Genomic DNA, 21,377 nt, shown 5'->3' on the forward strand with positions numbered 1-21,377 from the left:
TATGTTACACTATTGGGGTGATGGTGAGTACATATTAAAGAATAAATAAACCATAACTTGTATATTTTGTAAATGGATTTTAAATTTTGAAATGGTGCCATTGCTGGTAGCTGACAACTCATCGGGCCATGATAGAAACATGAAAAATAATTAGAGAAAACAAACTAGGTAAAGATCAGTCCACATCATGACCAGGTTTGGAGCAATATAGAGACAGGGTCATCTGCCATCACAGAAATGACTGCTATTCTACACTGCTGTTCCTTTAACAATGGCATGGTCTACTACTGTTTCAACCCTTTCATCCTCTATATAAAATTTTTCATGTAGTGGGGTGTGTGGCCTAGTGGTAGACTGGTTGCCTAGCACTCAGCACGCACTGGGTTCAATTTCTCAGTACCACATAAAGAAAAAAAGCTGGAAGTAGTGCTATGGCTGGTAGCTGGCCTGGAGAAAGCTCAAGGTACAGGCCCTGAGTTCAAGTGCCAGAACAGGCAAAAATAAATAAGTAAAATTTGTGAGAATACCCTCTCTGTTTCTTGATAGCGTCTAATCCAGACATGATTTGCACTTCCCTGAGTCACTAAGCCAAATGAAGTCTTTAAGCAATTTTTTCTATAGTTCCTAGAGTGGGATGTCTTATAATCATTTTGGAGTGTTTCAGTCCTGCTGCAATAAGCTAAATATTCCTAATTATTAAATTACAGGGATGTTCTTAGTATTCTTAGCAAAAGTGTTTTAATACTATCATGTGAGGATTCAAAAACTGCCATGTTGTGAATACCTTAGAAGATATTGAACTGTCTATACCCATATAAAATTTGAATAAATATCTCAAAAACTTTACATTGATCATTGTCTTTTTATTTTTCTGCTAGTCCTGGGGCTTGGACTCAGGGCTTGACCACTGTCCCTGGACTTTCTCAATGCTGGAGTTCTACCACTTGAGCCACGGCACCACTTCCGGTTTTTTCTATGTATGTGTTACCGAAGACTCGAACCCGGGTCTTTGTGAATGCTAGGAAAGCACTCAAACACTAGGCCAAACTCCCAGCCCAACACTGATAATTTCTTAAAAGTATTATTACAAGTCAGACCCTAGTGGTTCAGCCTGTAATTCTAGCTACTTAGGAGGCTGTGATATAAGAGGACCACAGTTCAGATTCAGTCAGGGCAGAAAAGAGTATGAAAGTCTTAAGTATGAAAGTCTTATTTCCAATTAACAAGGTAACAGCCAGAAATATGGATCACCTAGTTGAATGACAGCTTTGAGAGTAAAAGCTAAGGAAAAACACCTACATTTGAGTTCAAATTAGTTTCAATAAAAGTAGAAGATCTTGTGTCAAAAAAAATAAAGAGAAAGAGAAGAAAAATTTATATTCAAATTAGGAAAGTGGTGTTTGTCACCTGTTTATAATCCAACAATTTTTAGTCTAAGACATTTCCGTCCATTGTAAAGCAAATGTATTTTTCAAACAGTATAATTTGGATACTCATGTTAGTGATTTATAAAATGTATCTAGTGTTACAAATTCAATGCAGTATCCATCAATATCCCAATGTCATTCTTTAAGAAATAGAAGAAACAATCCAAAATTTCATATGGAATAATAAAAGACCCCGAATAGCAAAAACATTTCTCAGCAGAAAGAACAGCACAGGAGGAATTTCAATACCAAATTTTAGACTATTACAGAGCTATAGTGATCAAAAGAGCCCTCTCCAATGAAACAATCATCCCATTAAAAGATGGGCCAAAGGCTCACAGAGAGACTTATCTGAAGAAGAAATAAGAATAGCCTATAGACACATGAAGAAAAGCTAGACATCTCTGGAAATGAAAGAAATGCAAATCCAAACCACTCTAAGATTCCACCACACTCCAGTTAAAATGGTCATGACCAAGAATTCTAAAAACAGCAGATGCTGGCAAGGATGTGGCCAGGAGGGATCACTGCTACACTGTTGGTGGGGGTGCAAGCTCCTTCAACCACTATGGAAAGCAGTATGGCAGTTCCTCAAAAGACTAAACATAGAACTCCCCTATGACCCAGCAATTCCACTACTTGGCATTTACCCAATCATCCAGAAACAAGGACATACTAAATTCACTAGCACAACAATGTTCATTGCAGCTCTATTTACCAAAGCAAAGATATGAAACAAACCCAGATGCTCCTCAGTTGATGAGTGGATCAACAAGATGTGGTATTTATACACAATGGAATTCTATGCTGCTGTCAGAAAGAATGACATCACCCCATTTGTAAGGAAATGAAAAGACTTAGAAAAAATCATATTAAGTGAAGTAAGCCAGAGACAAAGGAGCATAGGCTCAATGGTTTCCCTCATTTGTCATAATCAGTAGAAACCTTGGGCTTTCCTAGCAGAGATTTACAATAGAACAAAACCTAGATTCTTATGGCCATATAGAATGACGCTAAACGAAAGGACCTCCAGGATATAGAAACAAAAGCCATATAATGAGTGATTGTTTTCCTTAATGTAGTATGTTATCGCTCATCTCTTGTGCTATCTCTTATTGTTACAACATTTTACCTTGTTATCTGATGTATTGTGTATATATATATATATATATGTATATATGTTTATCTGGTTATTTGAAATAGGATAGGGAAGGGGAAAAAACAAGTTGAGGAGTGGGGGTGGGGGGAGGGAAATGGGGACCAAGAAATGAGAAAGGGTTTCAATGTTTGTGAAGTGATGTACCTTCTATCTGGTGAATATAATGTAATGCCTCTATTAATTACAATAAAATTATATGAAAAACTATATATCTAGTGTTGTGCCATTATTTCTATATGTCCTCTCCCTAGTTTTCTATTGTCACTGTGCTCACCACAAGAAGCAATCAGGGCAGACTTGATCATTTGATTGACAATTTATGTCTGCTACTGCTGTTTTTGTATTATAAAAATAAGATAGTGTGTAAATAAGATTGTATTCATGAAATGAATTATAAAACCAAATGTTATAATTAGAGTAATATTTAATTCAAAAACATTCTGTCCAATAAAACATTAATCAATTTCAAATATTATCATAATGATAGTATTTAATTGAGCAAGAATATATCAACAAAATAACACTCAATCTTATAATCCATGTGTAAATCTTAAAACACACATCAGTTGTAATATAGTAATGATTTCTAAGAAAATATAGCCTTATGAAGTTCTTGGAAATATTAAGATGTTGATATTGGCAGTTGAACAAACTCACTGGGATAAACATAAACAGTTTAATCTAGTTAACTAACAACATAACAGCTAGAAAAAAATGAAACATCCCTGTTTGTGATTGAATGTAATTGAAAATGACTAATGATGCTGTCAATTTGCAGCTTATATCTGTGGAAATGATGCCTGGAGGATTATAATTGCCCTCTTGACCAATTGCCTATTGCAATTATTTTGTGTTGAGTATTGGATGGAACCCTTTGGCAAAATACAAAGACAAACCATTCCTTACTGTTACATTTTAAAATAGTTTGAAAGGTAGAGTAAAATTTGTCATAGGGTTTACAGGCAAGAAAGATTTCTTCTGATAATATAAAAAGCTAGCAAATTAAACTACCTGGTTTCATCTTTTCACTTCAACAATCAACTAAAACATGTATAATTCCATTAATGCTCTCAGTTATAATACATGGAAGACTATACAAAATACATATTCACATGAAAACATTTTAACAAAAATGTATGCTTAAAAAGAATATAGACAGAATAAAGTGCCATCTAAATGTTTCAGTACAGTTTAAAAGTAACAACTTAAGAATAAAATAATAAATGGTTTATTTACTTATACTTGATACTGTTGTCATTTATGACAATCATTTTCTTTCCCTCTCTCACTCCTTTTCTCTCCCTTCCTCCCTCCCTCCCTCCCTCCCTCTTTCTTCACTCTGCCCTTCTCTTTCTTTCCTTCTTCATTTCTTGTCTTATTTTTTTTTAAGTATTGGATTTATTTGGAAGCAAATTGTCACTAAGATGTCCAAATTAGCCTTGAGGTTTTATTCTTCCTGTCTCAGTCTCCCCACTGCTAGGATTACAGATAGCAACTACCATACCTGACTGCTTTGTTGCTGTTTAAATAATAAAGGGGTTCTATTAATGTCCTAGTTATTATCTGTGGAACATAGAACATATTGGATTTGTTTTTATGCAGACATCTCATTGCATCTGCATAAGATAGGCATGTCAAAATAAAGTCTTCCTGTTAAGTAATTGATGCTAATATTTTAAAAAAGGAAAGCAATTCTAAAATTCACCATTTTAAAAAGGTTTCTTGAGAAGTTAATGAAACAAAGAGAAGAAGACAGATCCTATTTAAGGATGAGGTCATCTCCCAGTTGAAATTCTGCATGGAAGGTGAACGCAGAACTGATATGTTGTCTGATATAGAATGTGGAGTTGCTAATCTCCACATTTCTTATGAAGCAGAAGCATTTTCTGATGTGTCCTTAATTGAGATGGCCATAAATTGATGAACATTGTAATTATACCCTTCTTTCCTTCCTCCTTCCCTCCCTCCCTCCCTCCATCCATCCCTCCCTTCCTTCCTTCTTTAGGTGCTAGTCCTGGGGATTGAACACAGTTCCTGGGCCTTGTCCTTGAACATTTTTTGGAAGGGGGGGTGATCAATGCTACTGCTCTGCCACTAGAGCCTCAGCTTTCTGAGGGTTAATTGGAGACAAGCGTTTCATGAACTTTCCTGTCTGGTCTAGCTTAAAACTTTGGTATTCAGATCTCAGTCTCCTGAATAGCTAAGATTACAGCTATGAGTCAATTAGTACCCACCTTTAATTATCCATTTTAACATAGAATCAGACATACATTTCAAAAGAGATTTTCATTTTCTGCTTTGAGAACATCACTATTTCTTCATAATTATCTTTGCCAAATAGACTATTTCCTAAAATAAAGCAGAAATAAGACTACTCTCATGAAATTCACTATAGGCTTCCAACTGGTTTTCTGTCTACTAAGGTCTGAGAAAATTCAGAATTAAGAAGAGGGCCAGGCACCAGTGGCTCATTCCTGTAGTCCTAACTATTCAGGAGGCTGAGATCTAAGGATCACGGTTCAAAGCCAGCCAGGGCACAAAAGTCCGAAAATCCCTGAGACTCTTACCTCCAATTAACCACCAGAAAACTGTGGCTCGCACTCTGACTTAAAGTGATAGAGAGGTAGCCTTGAGCTGAAGTGCTCAGGGAAGTGCCCAGGCCTGGAGTTCAAGCTCCACAACCAACAAAAGAAAGAAAAAAGAATTAAGAAGAGGCACTAGAGATAGAAAGATTTAAATTATTGGAATAAAGACTGAATGTTGCTGGGGGCAGTGGCTCATGCCTTTAGTCCTAGCTACTCAGGAGGCTGAGATCTGAGGACTTCAGTTTAAAAGCCTGTACACTAAAGAACATGAGAATCTTATCTCCGATTAATCACTAGAAAACAGGAAGTGGGCGCTTCAGCTCAAGGCTAGCCCCCAGGCTCCATGACCCACAAAAAGAAAAAAGAGGGAATGTTGAAAAGCATGTGTGTTGGTAATATTTGAGTAATGGACCAACCTCCTGGAAAATTGGCCCTAACCTTATTTAAAAAGAAGCTTCAGAGTCATACAGAGATTTGAGCAGCCCTAACAGTTTTCTGTGTTACGTAGTTAGGTCCCACACTCTGACTTGTGAGTCTTTAACATTTTAATATTTTAATCTTTTAAAATATTAATTTTAAAATATCATAATCATAAGGTAGAGTATACCTCTAGTGGTAAAGTGTTTATCAAGCATGCACAAAGCTCTGGACACTGTTCCAAGTACCACAAAAATAAAATGATGAGTTTACTGCTTCCTCACATTTGATATATCCAAATCAATAATTCCTTTATACTTGATAAATGGATTCTTCTTCAAATTCCAAGGAAGAATGATAGAACATGAATGACTTTCATGTTAATTTTACCTCTCCCAAGGAATATGAATAGAGAAGAAACAGGAAGAAAGATAAGAAGAATAAGGAAGTAATACTATTGACTTACAAAATACTTTTTAGGGGGGTACAGGAGAAGGATAGTTTTATCTTCTTGCCTTTTCTTTCATTTCTGCGGAGTTATTCTCCTATTACAACACTAACACAGAAGCAGAAAGTAGTCCTGCTTAACAATGACACAGCTTCTGATTTCAAAGTGAAAAACTTAAATGCATTGTTTGGATTGGGTTACATATTATGAAAGCAACATTTGCCTCAACTTTGCATTTAGGTTTTTCACTTTTTACAAAAAACAAAGGTACAAATAAAGCCATATTAAATTCATATTTGTGATGTGTAATAATTGGTGTTAAATCTTGTCTCATTGTGATAATATGGTATTAAGGTTTGGGGAATTAAGCAGTAGAGAATGCAGTGAACTTATGCAATGGTTCATTTCTTCATTTCATGGCTTCCTACTGTATCATTCTGGTATCCACCCTGGGGAAAAATTTTACTTTAAACATAAAAAACCCTGAAACTTACTTTCAGGGCTATATCTAGCTTGCCATCTAAATACCAAGTATATTGTTAGTTTATGAAAAAAATGATCGTACTGAGCTTGGAAGTGGATGAAAATGATGTGTGTGTGTGTGTGTGTGTGTGTGTGTGTGTGTGTGTGTGTGTGTGTCTGTGTGTCTGTGTGTCTGTGTGTGCTAGGAGTGGAGACAAATGTGTTTCCAAAAGTTGTGCCTTTTCATCATCTGGTATTTGGACATTGTGTTTAGGCTCTAACTTTAAATTTACCAAAGGAAAAGTCCATGTAAACTGTGGGAAAAACAAACAGTTTTCCAGAAATGAAGCTTGGGCCAAGCACAAAGGAAACTAAGTGGTGACCTTAGAGACAGACTCTAAGTCATGGTAATGTTGTTTGCGAGGACAAACTGGTGCTGTATAATGAGGTTATTGACCTGCATGGTTTTAGAGCAGTTTTAAACATGTGTGTGGTGCTCACTAAATCTCATACTGCAACGTTAACTGAGAATCCAAGACTGATCAATAAGCAGCCACCATTACAGGCTCTTGGAAACCTTCATCATAATGGAAGCTATTATAATTTTGGTCAGGTACAGAGAGAGAATCAGGTAACCTATACCTAACATCTATTTATCACTGAACTCTCATTTGCAAATGGAATCCATTGATTAGCTGTTGTTTTCTTTTTTAAACTAGCCTGACTTTCCCTTTCTCTCCTCATATAAGGGCCTGTGAATAAATGTGCCCTATACTTCAAAATACACACCAAAAGAAATAGAAAGCTTTCACCCAAGCCAGATTTTTACCAAAGAAAGAAGCAATTACATGACATTTTACTAAAAATTCTTGACCCAATAAAGTACTGAAGCCCGAATGCCAGTTTTCCTCTTTCATAAGAAAGAGCAACAGAGAAAGGTCACAGACCATATTGTGATTCTTTACAGCTGTTGGAAACAGACAGTATGATGCAGTACCTTGATTTGAATTAAGCCAAACAATATGAAAAGCATCAAGGCTGGCAGGCAAAGCAATAAAGCCCCAAAGAATTTAATCTACCTTGAAGGTGGTACTACTTTGTGTATTGATGGCAGCACACCAGGACAGAAATGAGTCCTTTAATGCAATGACTCTCAATAGCCTTAAGATCACAATATATAAATAGGATATATTGACCAAAAAGACAGCTTTGCCTCTGCTATTGCAGTATGGCCAATATTTCCTTACAAGTTATTTCACTGATTATAAATAGACAACGTCAATGGCAAATGTACAACAGGGGAAGCGTAACCCATTATGTGGTAATGGATTTGCTAGAGGTTGCTTCATTACCTTCACTGGCTGAGTGGCTGGTTTTTCCTTGTACAAATGCTGCCCTTTAGACAAAATCCTTTCCACATCCGGTTGTTTAGCTTGAACTGCTACTTCAGTTTCCTGGGGAAAAGAACCCATACAGTGCAGATTAACTTCACAGTTAGCAATAACATTACTAAATTTAAATATACCCTTGGAGACTCTGCATGTATTGCAGATCAATTTCTACATGGTTCATAGGGGACCAAAATAAAAATGGAGCTTCTGATGCACAGAAAAAAAATTGAGGACTCTGAGAAGAAACACACTAAAGTTAAAAAAAAACTCCAAAAGCTTTTTGAATTATATAATAATATTATTAAATAAAATACCTTTCTGTTTCTAAAGCATAAATTACAATAATGACAGTTTATTAATATAATGTATGCATATAAATATTAGTATTAACTTTAATAATCTCAATAATCCTAGTGTTTGTTTTACTTTATCGACTTCATTCACAGGATTCAATTTGGGGCTTTGAATCAACTTTTATGTGAAATGAAAATCAAATAATTATTTTCATATCATCAAAATTAGCTTTCTTTCTAAAGACCAAACATTTAAAATACAGTATCAAAGCAAATTATTTTTTAGGCAAACAAGTTAATTAGGCCTTTTCAGTTCAAAAAAAAGTAACTTTTACTGTTTGCTTTTTCTTTAGTCTCAAGAAGACAGAAGCATGACAGAAAAAAATATCCCATTAGGTATATGAATATAGTTTTGTTACTGATTGCTGTGTAGCTATTTTGAAGACAGAACAAAAGAAATGTGCATAAATTGAAGCTGAAGGAAGTGAAGTTGAATATTACAGAAGAGTTTTTGGATGGAACACTTGTTAAAAACACTAGAATAGAGTATCGATTAATCAATGTCAGGCATCAGTCAGGGCCTGGGTAATCTTCCTCAGAGAGCACTTCCTGATTAACCCACGTCTCTCTTCCTCCCTCTCTCACCCTCTAACCTCTCGGCACTGCTGCCTGTACATGTCTTCATGTGATTGCATCCTTTATATACTGGTTTTCCTTTACATACTAGGTTTCTACCTGTTCCCTCTTCTCAATCTATAAGGGCAGGAGCCTTCTGATCCTAACATCAATATAATCTTACACAATATAGAATTGTTGCAATTGATGGATGCTCAGCACATGCTCTTGAGAGAAACTAGCTCTTCAGTTCTTATAATGACTTCCAAGGGAGACAGATGGCATGTTCCAAAGTATAAACTAACTATGGTGTGTTATGAATGATAAAAGCAAAGGAATTGGAACTGTTTATATATGATTAAAGAATGGAAGAGGGGACAGAGTCTGATGCTCTTGGCCTTATTTTAAGTAAGGTGAAAGTGTCACCTCTCAGAAGGAGACTGAAAGACATATAGAAATGTGCCAGGTCAACATATTGGAAGAATGTTACAAGAAGAGGTAAAAGCATGTGAGTGGGGAGGAATTTGGCTTGCATAGCAACTTAAAATAGTAAAATCTTTTTCCAACACAAATATATGATCTATTACATATTATGAAAGACAGAAAATGCTCTCCCTTCCTTCCTTTCAACATGTTCACAAGTTACTATCCCATGGAAATTTCATATTTTCAGAAAATGACCAACAATAGATAAAATTCCAAAGGGCACACTGAAAAGGTGCCACTGTTCAGAAGGAACTGGCAGATAGCCAAATTAAGAGACTTCCTTTGACATTACAGAAAATTTCCTTATAAAATGCACATAGCAGCTGGACATGGTGGCTCACAACTTTATTCCTAGCTAGTCAGGAGGCTGAGATCTGAGGATCAAGGTTCAAAGCCAGCCCAGGCACAAAAGGACCTGAGACTCTAATCTCCAATTAACCTCTAGAAAATGGGAAGTGGGGCTTGGCTTAAGGGTAGGGTGGATAGCCTTGCACTGAAGAGCTCAGGAACAGTGCCCAGACTGAGTACAAGCCCCATGACCCACAAAAATAGAAAAAGAAAAAGAAAAGAAAAGAAAAGAAAATGCACAAAACAGATTTTAACCAGTGAAAGTTTTATTGGCAAATGAGCAGAAACAGCAGCAATCTTGATGTTGGGCCAGCCCACATAGTATGTAAAAATCTCATGTTCTAAGTATTTAGTGTTAAATACACTTAGAAAAAGGTAGTATGTCAGATAAATTATCAAGGTTTTGCAATGGTGGGAAGTAAAGAAAAAGACATACTTGGCGCTCTGTGACTTGAGGTTCTAATGAAGCTCTAGATTTAGTCTGCTAGTGAATGGATTTTATAGCCACCTAATTTCCCTTAATAAAAATATTTCTTCTATCACTTAGGATTTCCTTCTAAAATCACCACTGTGATCTCTTCATTCTTCAATGAAATAATGAACTATTTGGATAAGATTTACTCTCTGTTCTATAGGAATAGAGCAATAAGTGAGAGAAATTAACTTGAGAACTAGATACTTTGTGATTAATTCTTGGCACATTTTTGTAGAACTAGATCTCTAATTTCATGCACCTTTAATAAGTCACATTAGAAAGACCATTCTGAAGAAGAATTTGTATAATTTACCTCACTACATTTATTTTCAGTATGAATTTATTAATGAAAAGATAGGTCATTTATTCAGGGCAAGATATTATTGCTTGAAGGGTCAAATGCAGTAAATCCATTAGATTTATTTGAAATAGTCTTACATAATCTTTTCTTAAATGTGGGTGATATCTATCTTGAAAAACTGAAGAATGGATGAAATCAGTTCAAAATTTTTGTTATCTTTCCGTAAAAACACACTTGAATTGGGAAAGACATAAAGCACAGTAATGAAAATTTTAAGAAATCCCATGTCTCTTCAATGATAAGAAAATACTGCTAAAAGTCTTAGCTGTGTTGAAAATAGCAACCAACTGTGATGATATTTATTGCTATAATGACACTAACAAACTAGTGTTTCTAAATATTGACTAAGTGTCAAACATTGGGTTCCTAAATGCTTGCTTCTAAAATGACTTTAAATAATTCCACAGATGTTGGAATTGAGAGAGGTTAGGGTAATCATTAAACTCTTAAGTTGTTAAATTGCAGAAATGAGACCTTTTCTAGAATATGTGTATGTTGATATATAATACTACTTCCTTATTTTATTCTGTATACTGTATGAAAGTGTGTGTGTATTTGTGTGTGTGCGTGTGTGTGTGTGGTGTGTGTAAATGTATGTGCATGTGTGTAAGTGCTTATTATCGTTTCTTGCTAAAATTGACAAATGAACATGGCTCTTAATATGATGGTTTTATCCCCTTTAATAACGTCTACAATATTTTATAGAGCTTAAATGAGAGCAAATCTAGTCTCTGTCATAGCAAAGGAAACATATTCTTATAATAGCCTTGAAAAATGCTCCAAGTTCTCCTCTTTGGGGCATATGATTGCCAAAACTCTGATATCCAGGTCAGAGAATGGTTTGAATAAACCTTTTATCTCATAAATGGCCTCACATCTCTTTATGAGTTAAGAGAAGGTGAAAAAGGCCACCACTAAAATGGAAACACAGCTAATTATAGTGACTACTTTTTCTAAGTACAAAGTGTTCAACTTCAAAGAATATTCAGGCAAGAAAGTCTTCCTAGGATTTCAACCAAAAAAAATCTGACTCCTAATAATAGAACATTTCAATTTAGGTTTCCTTCAATGACTTATTCTTAATGTCACTATAATGAAAAAGTTAAGACTTTTATAGTACAAGAGTTTCATTTCATCATAGTATTTACAAATGGTTACAATGTCAAGCATTATTTTGAGAAAAAATGCTTTAATTAGGTAATGGCGAGTAATCCCTTTATTAATACTCCCTAGGCAACTAGAATTTTCAAATTTTATCCTCATGGATATTTGAAATGAAATCATTCTAAATACCTTCTATTTTTAGTTATTTCTTATTAAATAGCTTTACCAATCCTTTGCAGTTATTAATCTGACAAGCAGAGAAACAAAGTTAGTGATCAAAAGCAATGAATCAACAGAACCTTGGAGGGCCACACCTGTCTTGTATGACAGAACAGAGACTATGTTTAAATAAATTAATGTATACTTACATTCACATGAACTGATTTATAGAACATATTTATTTTTAGCTAGCACTAATTCTAGTTCATCTGGGGAAAATATACATATTTGCAAATTGAGTCTTTTCAATCTGGAATATGCTATGTTTATTCATTTTGAACAAATCTTTGTGCCAGTCATAGTGCTTGAGTTCAGGATCTCAGTGCTGTGCCTAGCTCTTTTTTTTTGGTTAGCATTTTATTTTTTTCATATATTTTTATACAAATTAATAGAAGAGTTACATTATATTCACCAGATAGAAGGTGCATTACTTCTCATTCATTGATACCCTTTCTCATGTCATGGTCCCCATTTCCCACCCCCCCACCGCTCATGTTGTTTTCCCCCCCTTCTCTATCGATTTCAAATAACCAATCAAGCATATATACAATATATCAGATAACAAGGTGAAATACTGTAACAATATGAGATAACCAAGGGACAGCAAAAGAGATGAGAGATAACATAGTACATTAAGGACAACAATCACTAATTATATATAAGGCTTTTGTTTCTATATCCTGGAAGTCCGTTCATTTAGCCTCCTTCTATATGGCCCTATGTATCTAGGTTTTGATCTATTGTAAATCTCTGCTAGGAGAGCCCAAGGTTTCTACTGATTATGACAAATGAGGGAAACCATTGAGCCTATGTTCCTTTGAGTCTGGCTTACTTCACTTAATATGATTTTTTCTAAGTCTTTCCATTTCCTTACAAATGGGGCAATGTCATTCTTTCTGACAGCAACATAAAGAATTCCATTGTGTATGAATACCCCATCTTGTTGATCCACTCATCAACTGAGGGACATCTGGGTTGGTTCCATATCTTTGCTGTGGTAAATAGTTCTACAATGAACATCGTTGTGCTAGTGGATTTAGTATGTCCTTGTTTCTGGATGGTTGGGTAAATGCCAAGTAGTGGAATTGCTGGGTCATAGGGGAGTTCTATGATTAGTCTTGTGAGGAACTGCCACACTGCTTTCCATAGTGGTTGAATGAGTTTGCACTTCCACCAACAGTGTAGTAGTGATCCCTCCTGGTTACATCCCCTCCAGCATCTGTTGTTATTAGATTTCTTGATCCTTGTGCCTAGCTTTTTTACTCAAGTCAAGCACTCCACCAGTTGGATAACAGCTCCACTTTATGCTTTTTGGTGGTTAATTGAAGATAAGAGTCTCATGGATTTTCCTGTCAGGGATGGCTTTATATTGTGATCCTCTGATCTCAGCTTCATGATTAGCTAAGATTACAAGTGTGAGACACCAGAGCCTAGAATGAACACTATCTTTAATTCAATATTAAATTTGTACTGCCTAGGAATAGTAGATGGACAATAAATTTTGCTTTTTCTCTTTTCCTGTCTTATTTTAATTTTACTAGATATTTGCCTTATTGTACTTATTGCTAAATTGAACATATCAATATATACTATATATGTATATGTATTTATATAACTACATATAACAAATATATACTTTGAGCATACTATGAGGTGGATCCAAACAGCTTTTTCACATATAATTATTAATTAATTAATTGCACAAATATGTATTAATGTTTCCTGTACTACAGTATTTGGCCGAGAAACAGAAGATACACTTATGTGAACACATAAACATATACTAGACTTAAAGGACAATACATGTAACACCCAGTTAACACACAAACATATACTAGACTTAGAGAACAATGCATATAACAACTAGTAAAGTACAATGTACAAGGAACAGAGATCAAGTTGTTTTGTCCTTGATGAACAAAAGGGTCAGGGCTGGAAGGCTTGGAGCAGAAATAGCTCATGCTCCTCATATATAAGCAGATAAATGGCAGAGAGTATGTTATCTCAAGAAAGAAATTGAGCTATTCAAACACCTAGAAGAAACACAGATAACAGATATAACAGAGCAAGATAGAAATAGCACAGAAGTAGAAGAGCTAGAAGATCCAGTTGTGCTGGTGTACACCAGGAATCTCAGCATTCAAGAGGCTGAGACAGGATGATCTGAAGTTTAAAGCTTGTACTACATATAAAGATGTTGTCTCAAAAAAATAGAAACTAAAGAAGAACTTACCTATTTTCTTATCCCCAACACCTTATCTCAGAAGCTATAAAGGATTTTAACCAAGGGAAAGCATTTTAATTAGAACTGATGTTCTAAAATGAAATATACGGACAGAAAAATACAAGATCTATTATTGTTGTATAATTTCTGAATGTTGCTCCTGAGAAAAGAACATTCAATATAAAAATAACAAATCTTTATTTAGCAAGCATAAGTGTCCATTCACTTAGTTTTCTTGCATATATATGTGCATTTTATGTAATATCATTTCTCACTTCCTATTTTGCCAGTCACCTCACAGAACAGTTTTCTTTCTAATACGATAGCATAGATGATTAGGGCAACTAGTGTGATACTGTAAAATCTGTTAAGGAAATAATTTTTGTGGGACATGGGGCTTGAACTTGGCCTGAGTGCTGTCCCTGAGCTCTTGAGCTCAAGGTTACTGCCCTATCTTTGAGCCTGGGCACTGTCCCTGAGCTCTTCAGCTCAAGGCTTGAGCCAAGACCCACTTGCTGTTTTCTAGAGGTTAATGAAGATAAGAGTCTGAGGTCCTTTAGTGCCAGACTGGCTTTGAACCTTGATCCCCAGACCTCAGCCTCCTGAGTAGCTAGGATTACAGGCATAAGCCACTGCACCTGGCCCAAGGAAGTATTTTAAAATTAGACTTTGTAGACACAACATTATGACGTATCTCATTTACACAGATGTTAAAAGATAATGAGGAAGGGAATATAAAAAAGTGATTGTGGTATTAGTTAAGTATAATTATGCCACACCACTATAAACTTTATGTAACTAAATCTCAATAAAAAATAATGTTGGAAAAATAATATCAGAAAAAAACTGAAAAAGAAGCCATATGAAGGAAGTTACAGAAGTATTGCATGCAGAGCATCTGTTAATGCTGTTCACAGGTTTGTGTGGAATTTGTCAAGTGCTAAGATTGCCTCTGAAGTACTGGAAAGCCTCTGATACCCAAATTATGAAGGAAGTAGAACTATAAAGATCACAGTGCAGGCCAGACCAAGTAATAAACACAATAGCCTATCCAAAACTATAAGTAAACTACAAAGGGTTGGGGTATGTATAGCTTAAGTGGCTGAGCATATGCTTAGCAAGTTCTGAGGGGCCAAACACCAAGCACAAATAATTTTCTTTCCTCTACTTTCTTCTAAATGCCCAGGTTATTTGGAGTTTGCAGAGCACTCCTAGATTTGATGTGAATTATATTAACTTCACTTTTGCTATATGTTTATATTTGATGATTTTAGTATATTTGTATTTATCACCAAGTGTTTCAAATTTCAACAAAAAGTTCAAACTAAATTCATAGCATTCTGTTTTCAGGAATTTTAACATAAATGATTTAAAAATCAAATATCAAGTTATTATATAACATTAGTCTGTAGCATCAAGTAATGTCTTAAAGGAGAAAATACTATCTCAAAAATTCAATGTAAGAAAAGTCCACTTTGCAGATACACATGTTCAATAAAAATCTTTCTGTGATACTGGATTTTGATCTCTGCTCCTTGTTCATTTACAGGTGCTCTTAACCACTAAGCAACACCTCGCCAGCCCTATTTTCTGCAGGGCATATTCTTGTAGAATATGCCTCCTGTCCCTGTATGTGGGTTTTCCCTAATGGCGTTAAACTTTCCAGTAAGCAATGATAACAGGGGTGTAGTTCCTCATCCAGCTCTTCATTAAGAAGATGTCTCAAAGTCTATTCTTCTTGATTTAGCCTCAAGATGTGATTCTACAAATCTCAGCCTCTCAAGAAACAAGGATTATAGCTAGTTCCTTGCTACAAAAACTAGGACCTCTCCATCAGCTCAACAATACTTCCATGATACTGTGGCTAATGATATTGATCTGGCAGTTGGAGAATGGAACATATGAATAATCAACCTCTATTGGCTGCTCTTGGAAACCATATGGTAGATATTTATGTACAGTGGAATTCTATGCTGCCATCAGAATGATATTTCCCATTCATAAAGAAATGGAAAGACTTGGCAAAAATTATATTAAGTAAAGTAAGCCAGACCCAAAGAAACATGGGCTCCATGTTTTCCCTTATTGGTAAGTATTCCCTTATTTCTAGTATTCTCCTAGAAAAGGATCACAATGGCTAAATAGCTATGTGTGTATGGCCATATACGATGATACCAAGCAAAATCAATTCTAAGATGTGGAAACAAGAGCTTTATCTTTGTGGTTGTTATTTTCAGTGTACTATGAGAAGTTATTTCTTTCCTTTGTTTTCTCCCTTATGGTTTAGCCCCTGTTGTTGTATTTGAATTTGGTTCCTGGACTATTGTACATTTGTTTCTTTGAATTAGGCAAAGGAAGGGGAAAAAAGGTGATGAGACAAATGACAAAGGGTGAATCAATTTAACAGTGACATTCACAAGAAAATACTTTGGAAATGAATTTTACAACTTGGGAGGAAAAGTGGAAAAAAAACATGGGAAAGGATAACCATGTTCTAGAAGTAATGTACTCATAACTGTAACCCCTTAATACATAACCCTAACAATAAAATTTTTAAAAAGAAAGAAAAATAAGGTAATGAAGAAGGGGTGCTGTAGTTCCAGTGGTACAGTGCTAGCCTTGAGCACAAAGAGACTCAAGGACAGTGCCCAAGCCCTGAGATCAAGCTCTATAACCAATAAAAAAGCAATGATAGTTTCTACTCAGTGAGTGTCTGCTATTGAAGGAAGTATGATTTGTTTGTTGATTCCTTCTCTTACTAGGTTTGCTCTTGCTGAATTTTGGTGTGACCTTGTGTCTTGCTTAACCAATGGACAGTGAGCAGAAATGATCACGTGTAAGCTTTGAGCCAGATCTTAAAGGCAATTCAAATTTCACCAGTTCCTTTTACTCTTGTCTCTCCCCATGAGAAATGAATATACCATATAAAGAAACTGAACTTTCGGGTTGGGTATTGGAATAAGAAAACATTTACAGCAAATCCACATTGATAAGTGAATCTTTTCTTGATCCATAAGGTAAAGCAAATCTGCAGCTGATCCACAGACACATGAGTGTATAGGCATTTTGAGATTGTTTGTCATTGAAGAAAGAGGTGACAATTACAAAATTATAGCGACAAAAACCAACCAACCAAAAGTATATAGCCTTCTGAATGGAAAGATCAAAGTAAGCCTTTAAAAATAAATGTGCCCCGGTCACATATATTGACTGCACCATCTCTCATTCCGCATTCAAACTATTCGCTAAAAAGGGTTGCAATAAACGAAAAATGAAAATGGAATCAATATTGTGTTAATGTCTGACTTTTCCGGCCTAGATTGTCAGGCTTATTCTGACAAATGAAGTTTGATAGATGGAAAAACACAATATTGTAGAGTTGAGTTTCTTTCTTTTTCCCCTCATGCTGGGTGACTGTTCTTTTTTTTATCTACAATTAGGTTTGCTAGACCACTGCAGCACGGCTCTCTTTCACTGTAACTGCATGCTGTCAAGTATATGCCAAGTTGATTGACAAAGAATGACATGTTCTCTCTTTCCAATCTAGGATAATCAAGGGCAGCCCACCAAAGAGGCTTTTTCCCCCTGATTTTCAGATGTATGGATTTCAAAAATAATCTGTCCAAATATACAAAATAAAATTCAGTATTGATTTTTAAAGTGGCAAGTACTACAAACCTGAGGTGATAGAATTTACTAAGCTGCATACCTGGGTATGTTCAAGGCCAAAATAGAGTGGACATAGTAGTTAACACCTACATATGTGACTGACTCAGAAGGTCTTTCAATACCACTTTGACTTGATGATCAAAATCTCTTTATTATGTTTATCTAATACATATTGCAGATCATCTGTTAGGTACTAAACATTGATTTGGGATGCTTACATATAAAAGTAAAGAAAACAGTGTTTCCTATTCTCATGAAGCTTACATTTTAGTTGACCAAAGAAGATAAATTGTCATGTATCAAAGACTAAGAGGTAAAATAAAGTAGTAAATGACAAGCAGTAGCTGTTCATACCTACCTACTTGAAATTCTGAGATCACGAGGATTATAATTCAAGTCCATTCTAGGTGTATAAATGAAATCCCTTCTCAACCAGAAGCTTGGAGGTATATGCCTGATATTCTGATTGCATAGGGGGCTGATATTGGGAGAATATGATCCCAGGACAGTGTATAGAGAAAAATTGATGAAACTATCTCAGTTGAAGCAAATTTAATATCGTGACATGCACTTGTTATGTCAGTTATGATCAGAATCCCTAAATGGGCCGATCATGATTGGGTTTTACACTGGCCAGGACGTGAAACTCCAAGAACGTTTCAGAAGTAGGTGAAGCCTTGAGTTCAACCACAGTACAGAGAGAGAGAGAGAGAGAGAGAGAGAGAGAGAGAGAGAGAGAGAGAGAGAGAGAGAGAGAGAGAGAGAGAGAGAGAGAGAGAGAGAGAAAGAGGGAGGGAGGGAGGGAGGGAGGGAGGGAGGGAGGGAGGGAGAGAGAGAGACAGACACAGAGACAGAGACAGAGACAGAGAGAGAGAGAAAAGAAAGAAACAAAGAAAGAAAGAAAGATTACAAAAAAGGAAGGAAGGAAAGAAAGAAAGAAAGAAAGAAAAAAAGAAAGAAAGAAAGAAAGGAAGAAAGGAAATAAGCAAGAAGCACTGGGTGTAGAAAGAAGGTATTTATGTGGGTAAAGAGAGATTGTGTGTGCACAATTTAGAAAGGACCTTCAATGCAAACCCTAACTGAGAAGGTGAATTTTGAATAAAGATCACCCTGAAAAAATTACAGAAAGAGCTAGGAAAAACATTAGAGCCCCTGAAACAGGTAGAAAATTCCTAAGTAGAGATCCAGAGGCACAACAAGTCGAAGGAAAGCTGGATAAATGGGATTGCATTAAACTGCAGTTTCTACATGCCAAAGGATACATCTAATGAGACCAAAAGAAAGCCCACAGTCTGGAAGAAGACCTTTACCTCTACACATCAGACAAAGGCCTCATATCTAAAATACAGTTAGAACTAAAAAAATCCAAAAACAAATCCTCAAAGAAACAGCAAAACCTTCAATATGTGGGTTAAAAGATTTAAAGAGAGACTTCTTTAGAGGAGAAATAAGACACATGAAGAAATGCTCAACATCTCTAGCCATAAAAGAAATTCTAATCAAAATAACATTGATATTCCACCTCACTCTAGTTAGAATGGCCATTATCTAAAACTAATAATAACATATGCTCGTGGGGATGTGGCCAAAAGGGAATACCACTAAACTGTTGGTGGGAATGCAACCTGGTTCAACTACTCTGGAATGTGGTATGGAAGTTCTTCAGAAGACTAAACATAGAGTTCCTTTATGGACCAGCTATCTCATTCCTAGGCATTTACTGAAATGACTAAAAAGTAGCTCACACTAAATGCCACCAGCACAACCATATTTATTGCAGCATTATTTACTATAGTAAAGATATGAAATCAGCTTCAATGCCTCTCAGTACATGAATAGATTGAGAAAATGTGGTATCAATGCACAATAGAATTCTAGGCTTTTATCGGAAAAAATGTCATTGTCCAATCAGTAAGAAGATGGAAATACTTGGTAAAATTATATTAAGTGAAGTAAGCCAGATCCAAAGAAACAGAGACTGCCTGGTTTCTCTCATTTGTTATAACTAGAATATATCTATTATTCTACAAGTTAATTCAATAGATAGTAAAAGGTAGATGATAATACTTAGGCATGGTTAATTAAATGGCATGCTAAGAATCCTACAGTGAGAACAAAAGAGAATATTCTTGGGAGAGGATAACAATGGCTCAACAACTATGTGCATATGACCATACAAAATGATGGTTATCAAAAGGAACTCTAAGGGATGAAACAAAAGGGATTTTTATTGTACTGTTTATAGTTATTTCTTCTATCTTGCTTCTTTGTTTTATTCCCTTTTGTTACTGTGTTTGATTTCTGTATTCTTTGTCTTATTATACCTTTACTTGATATGAGGAAGGAAAGGAGAATCGCAATCAGTGGGGCAAAGAGTGAAACAATACAACAACAGTGATACTAGACACTATGCTGGAAATGAACTTTACAAGGTGGAAGGGAAGGGAACTGGTTATGGGGGGAAAGTAGAAGAAAATGAGAGAGGGGAAAAGAGAAAGGTAAAATAATTAAACCCTCATTGGTGCTTCCACAAGTGCAGCAACTTTTGCAACTGTCTGTATATCTATTTTTGTGCACCTTAGAAATCATATTTAAGGTGGGATGACATTGGCTCTCTGGGCACATGAGATTTCTAGGGAAAGGCTGACCCATCCCCTCTACGAACTTGTTTCCTTTGCACTTGGGATGCCATGTGCGAGTATGCATGTACTGTAAAGTGAGGAGCTTTAAAACAACTCCATAAGTGCTGCACCAACATTCTCCTATGCTTTCCAATTCCTTGAGAAAGATATGTGTATGATGCTGACTTCTCTGGCAAGCAAAGTTCCTATTATAAGTGAACCTGATGCTGAATGTGCTCAATGACAAGATTGTTCACTTGTACCTAAGAAAAGATTTCCTTATTGGGAAGTTTCCTAACCATTTGGTGATTCTAGTTTTGGTAATCCAAAATGATAATGATGTCTTCTGTAAAGCTCTTCACTAGAAAGTAAATGTTATTATCTTGATTTATATGACGTGTACAGCAAGATGTTTGCACTTAGTAAGTTTTCAACACATTTAGCAGCTAATATTACCTTCCCATATACTAAATCATTTGATCTTGAATTAGGAAGACCCCAATAACATACCATATTTTCTTGTGCCTAAGACACCCTTGATTAGAATTTCACTAAGTAAAATTACTGCTAATTAGTATATGGCATACCATCATTTATAAAATGTGTCCCAATTTCAAAGTACTTAATCTGTGGAAATTGAGCATGGATCTTATAGTTGTAATATTTTTATCCAATACAGCACCTCTCTAAGTGATGATCCATAACAGGTATTATGTCCATATATGATAAGTGAATATAGTTCTTGAAAATGTTTAATGGGAATATAACTATTGTTAACCTATTATCATATTATTACATATTATTAAACATTAGAAGTTTCTTATTAAATGTATGCAAGGGGGTAATTTTCATTAAAAGTAAAGAATACTTCAATTCTGACTTCAGGACTGACAGATACTTCAAATAAAATTAAAGATGCTCTTTTTTGTTTTTAGATGTTTGTTTTTCATTAAGTGCTATACAAAATTATAGTCATTATCTAAAACAACTTTTCAAAAATTCTAATAAGTTATCAATTCAAGTTATCAAATTGATAATTAATGCTATGTTTTGAAAAAGAAAAGAAAACTTAT

The 21,377-nt window shown here is 35.3% G+C and overlaps 1 protein-coding gene across 3 annotated transcripts in view; it reads right to left on the minus strand.

The window, feature by feature from the left end:
* The window catches only part of Dmd (dystrophin), a 1,999,854-nt gene that overhangs the window by 708,220 nt on the left and 1,270,257 nt on the right, over window positions 1–21,377 (minus strand). For all 3 annotated transcript variants that reach the window (XM_090326714.1, XM_090326711.1, XM_090326710.1), the window contains one exon: window positions 7,851–7,952. In XM_090326714.1, coding sequence (XP_090182840.1) covers window positions 7,851–7,952 — 102 coding nt within the window. The remainder of the gene's footprint in view (window positions 1–7,850; window positions 7,953–21,377) is intronic.

The sequence above is a fragment of the Megascapheus bottae genome, chromosome X, assembly GCF_031878675.1.
Source record: "Megascapheus bottae isolate mThoBot1 chromosome X, mThoBot2.hap1, whole genome shotgun sequence".
Classification (NCBI taxonomy): Eukaryota; Metazoa; Chordata; class Mammalia; order Rodentia; family Geomyidae; genus Megascapheus; species Megascapheus bottae.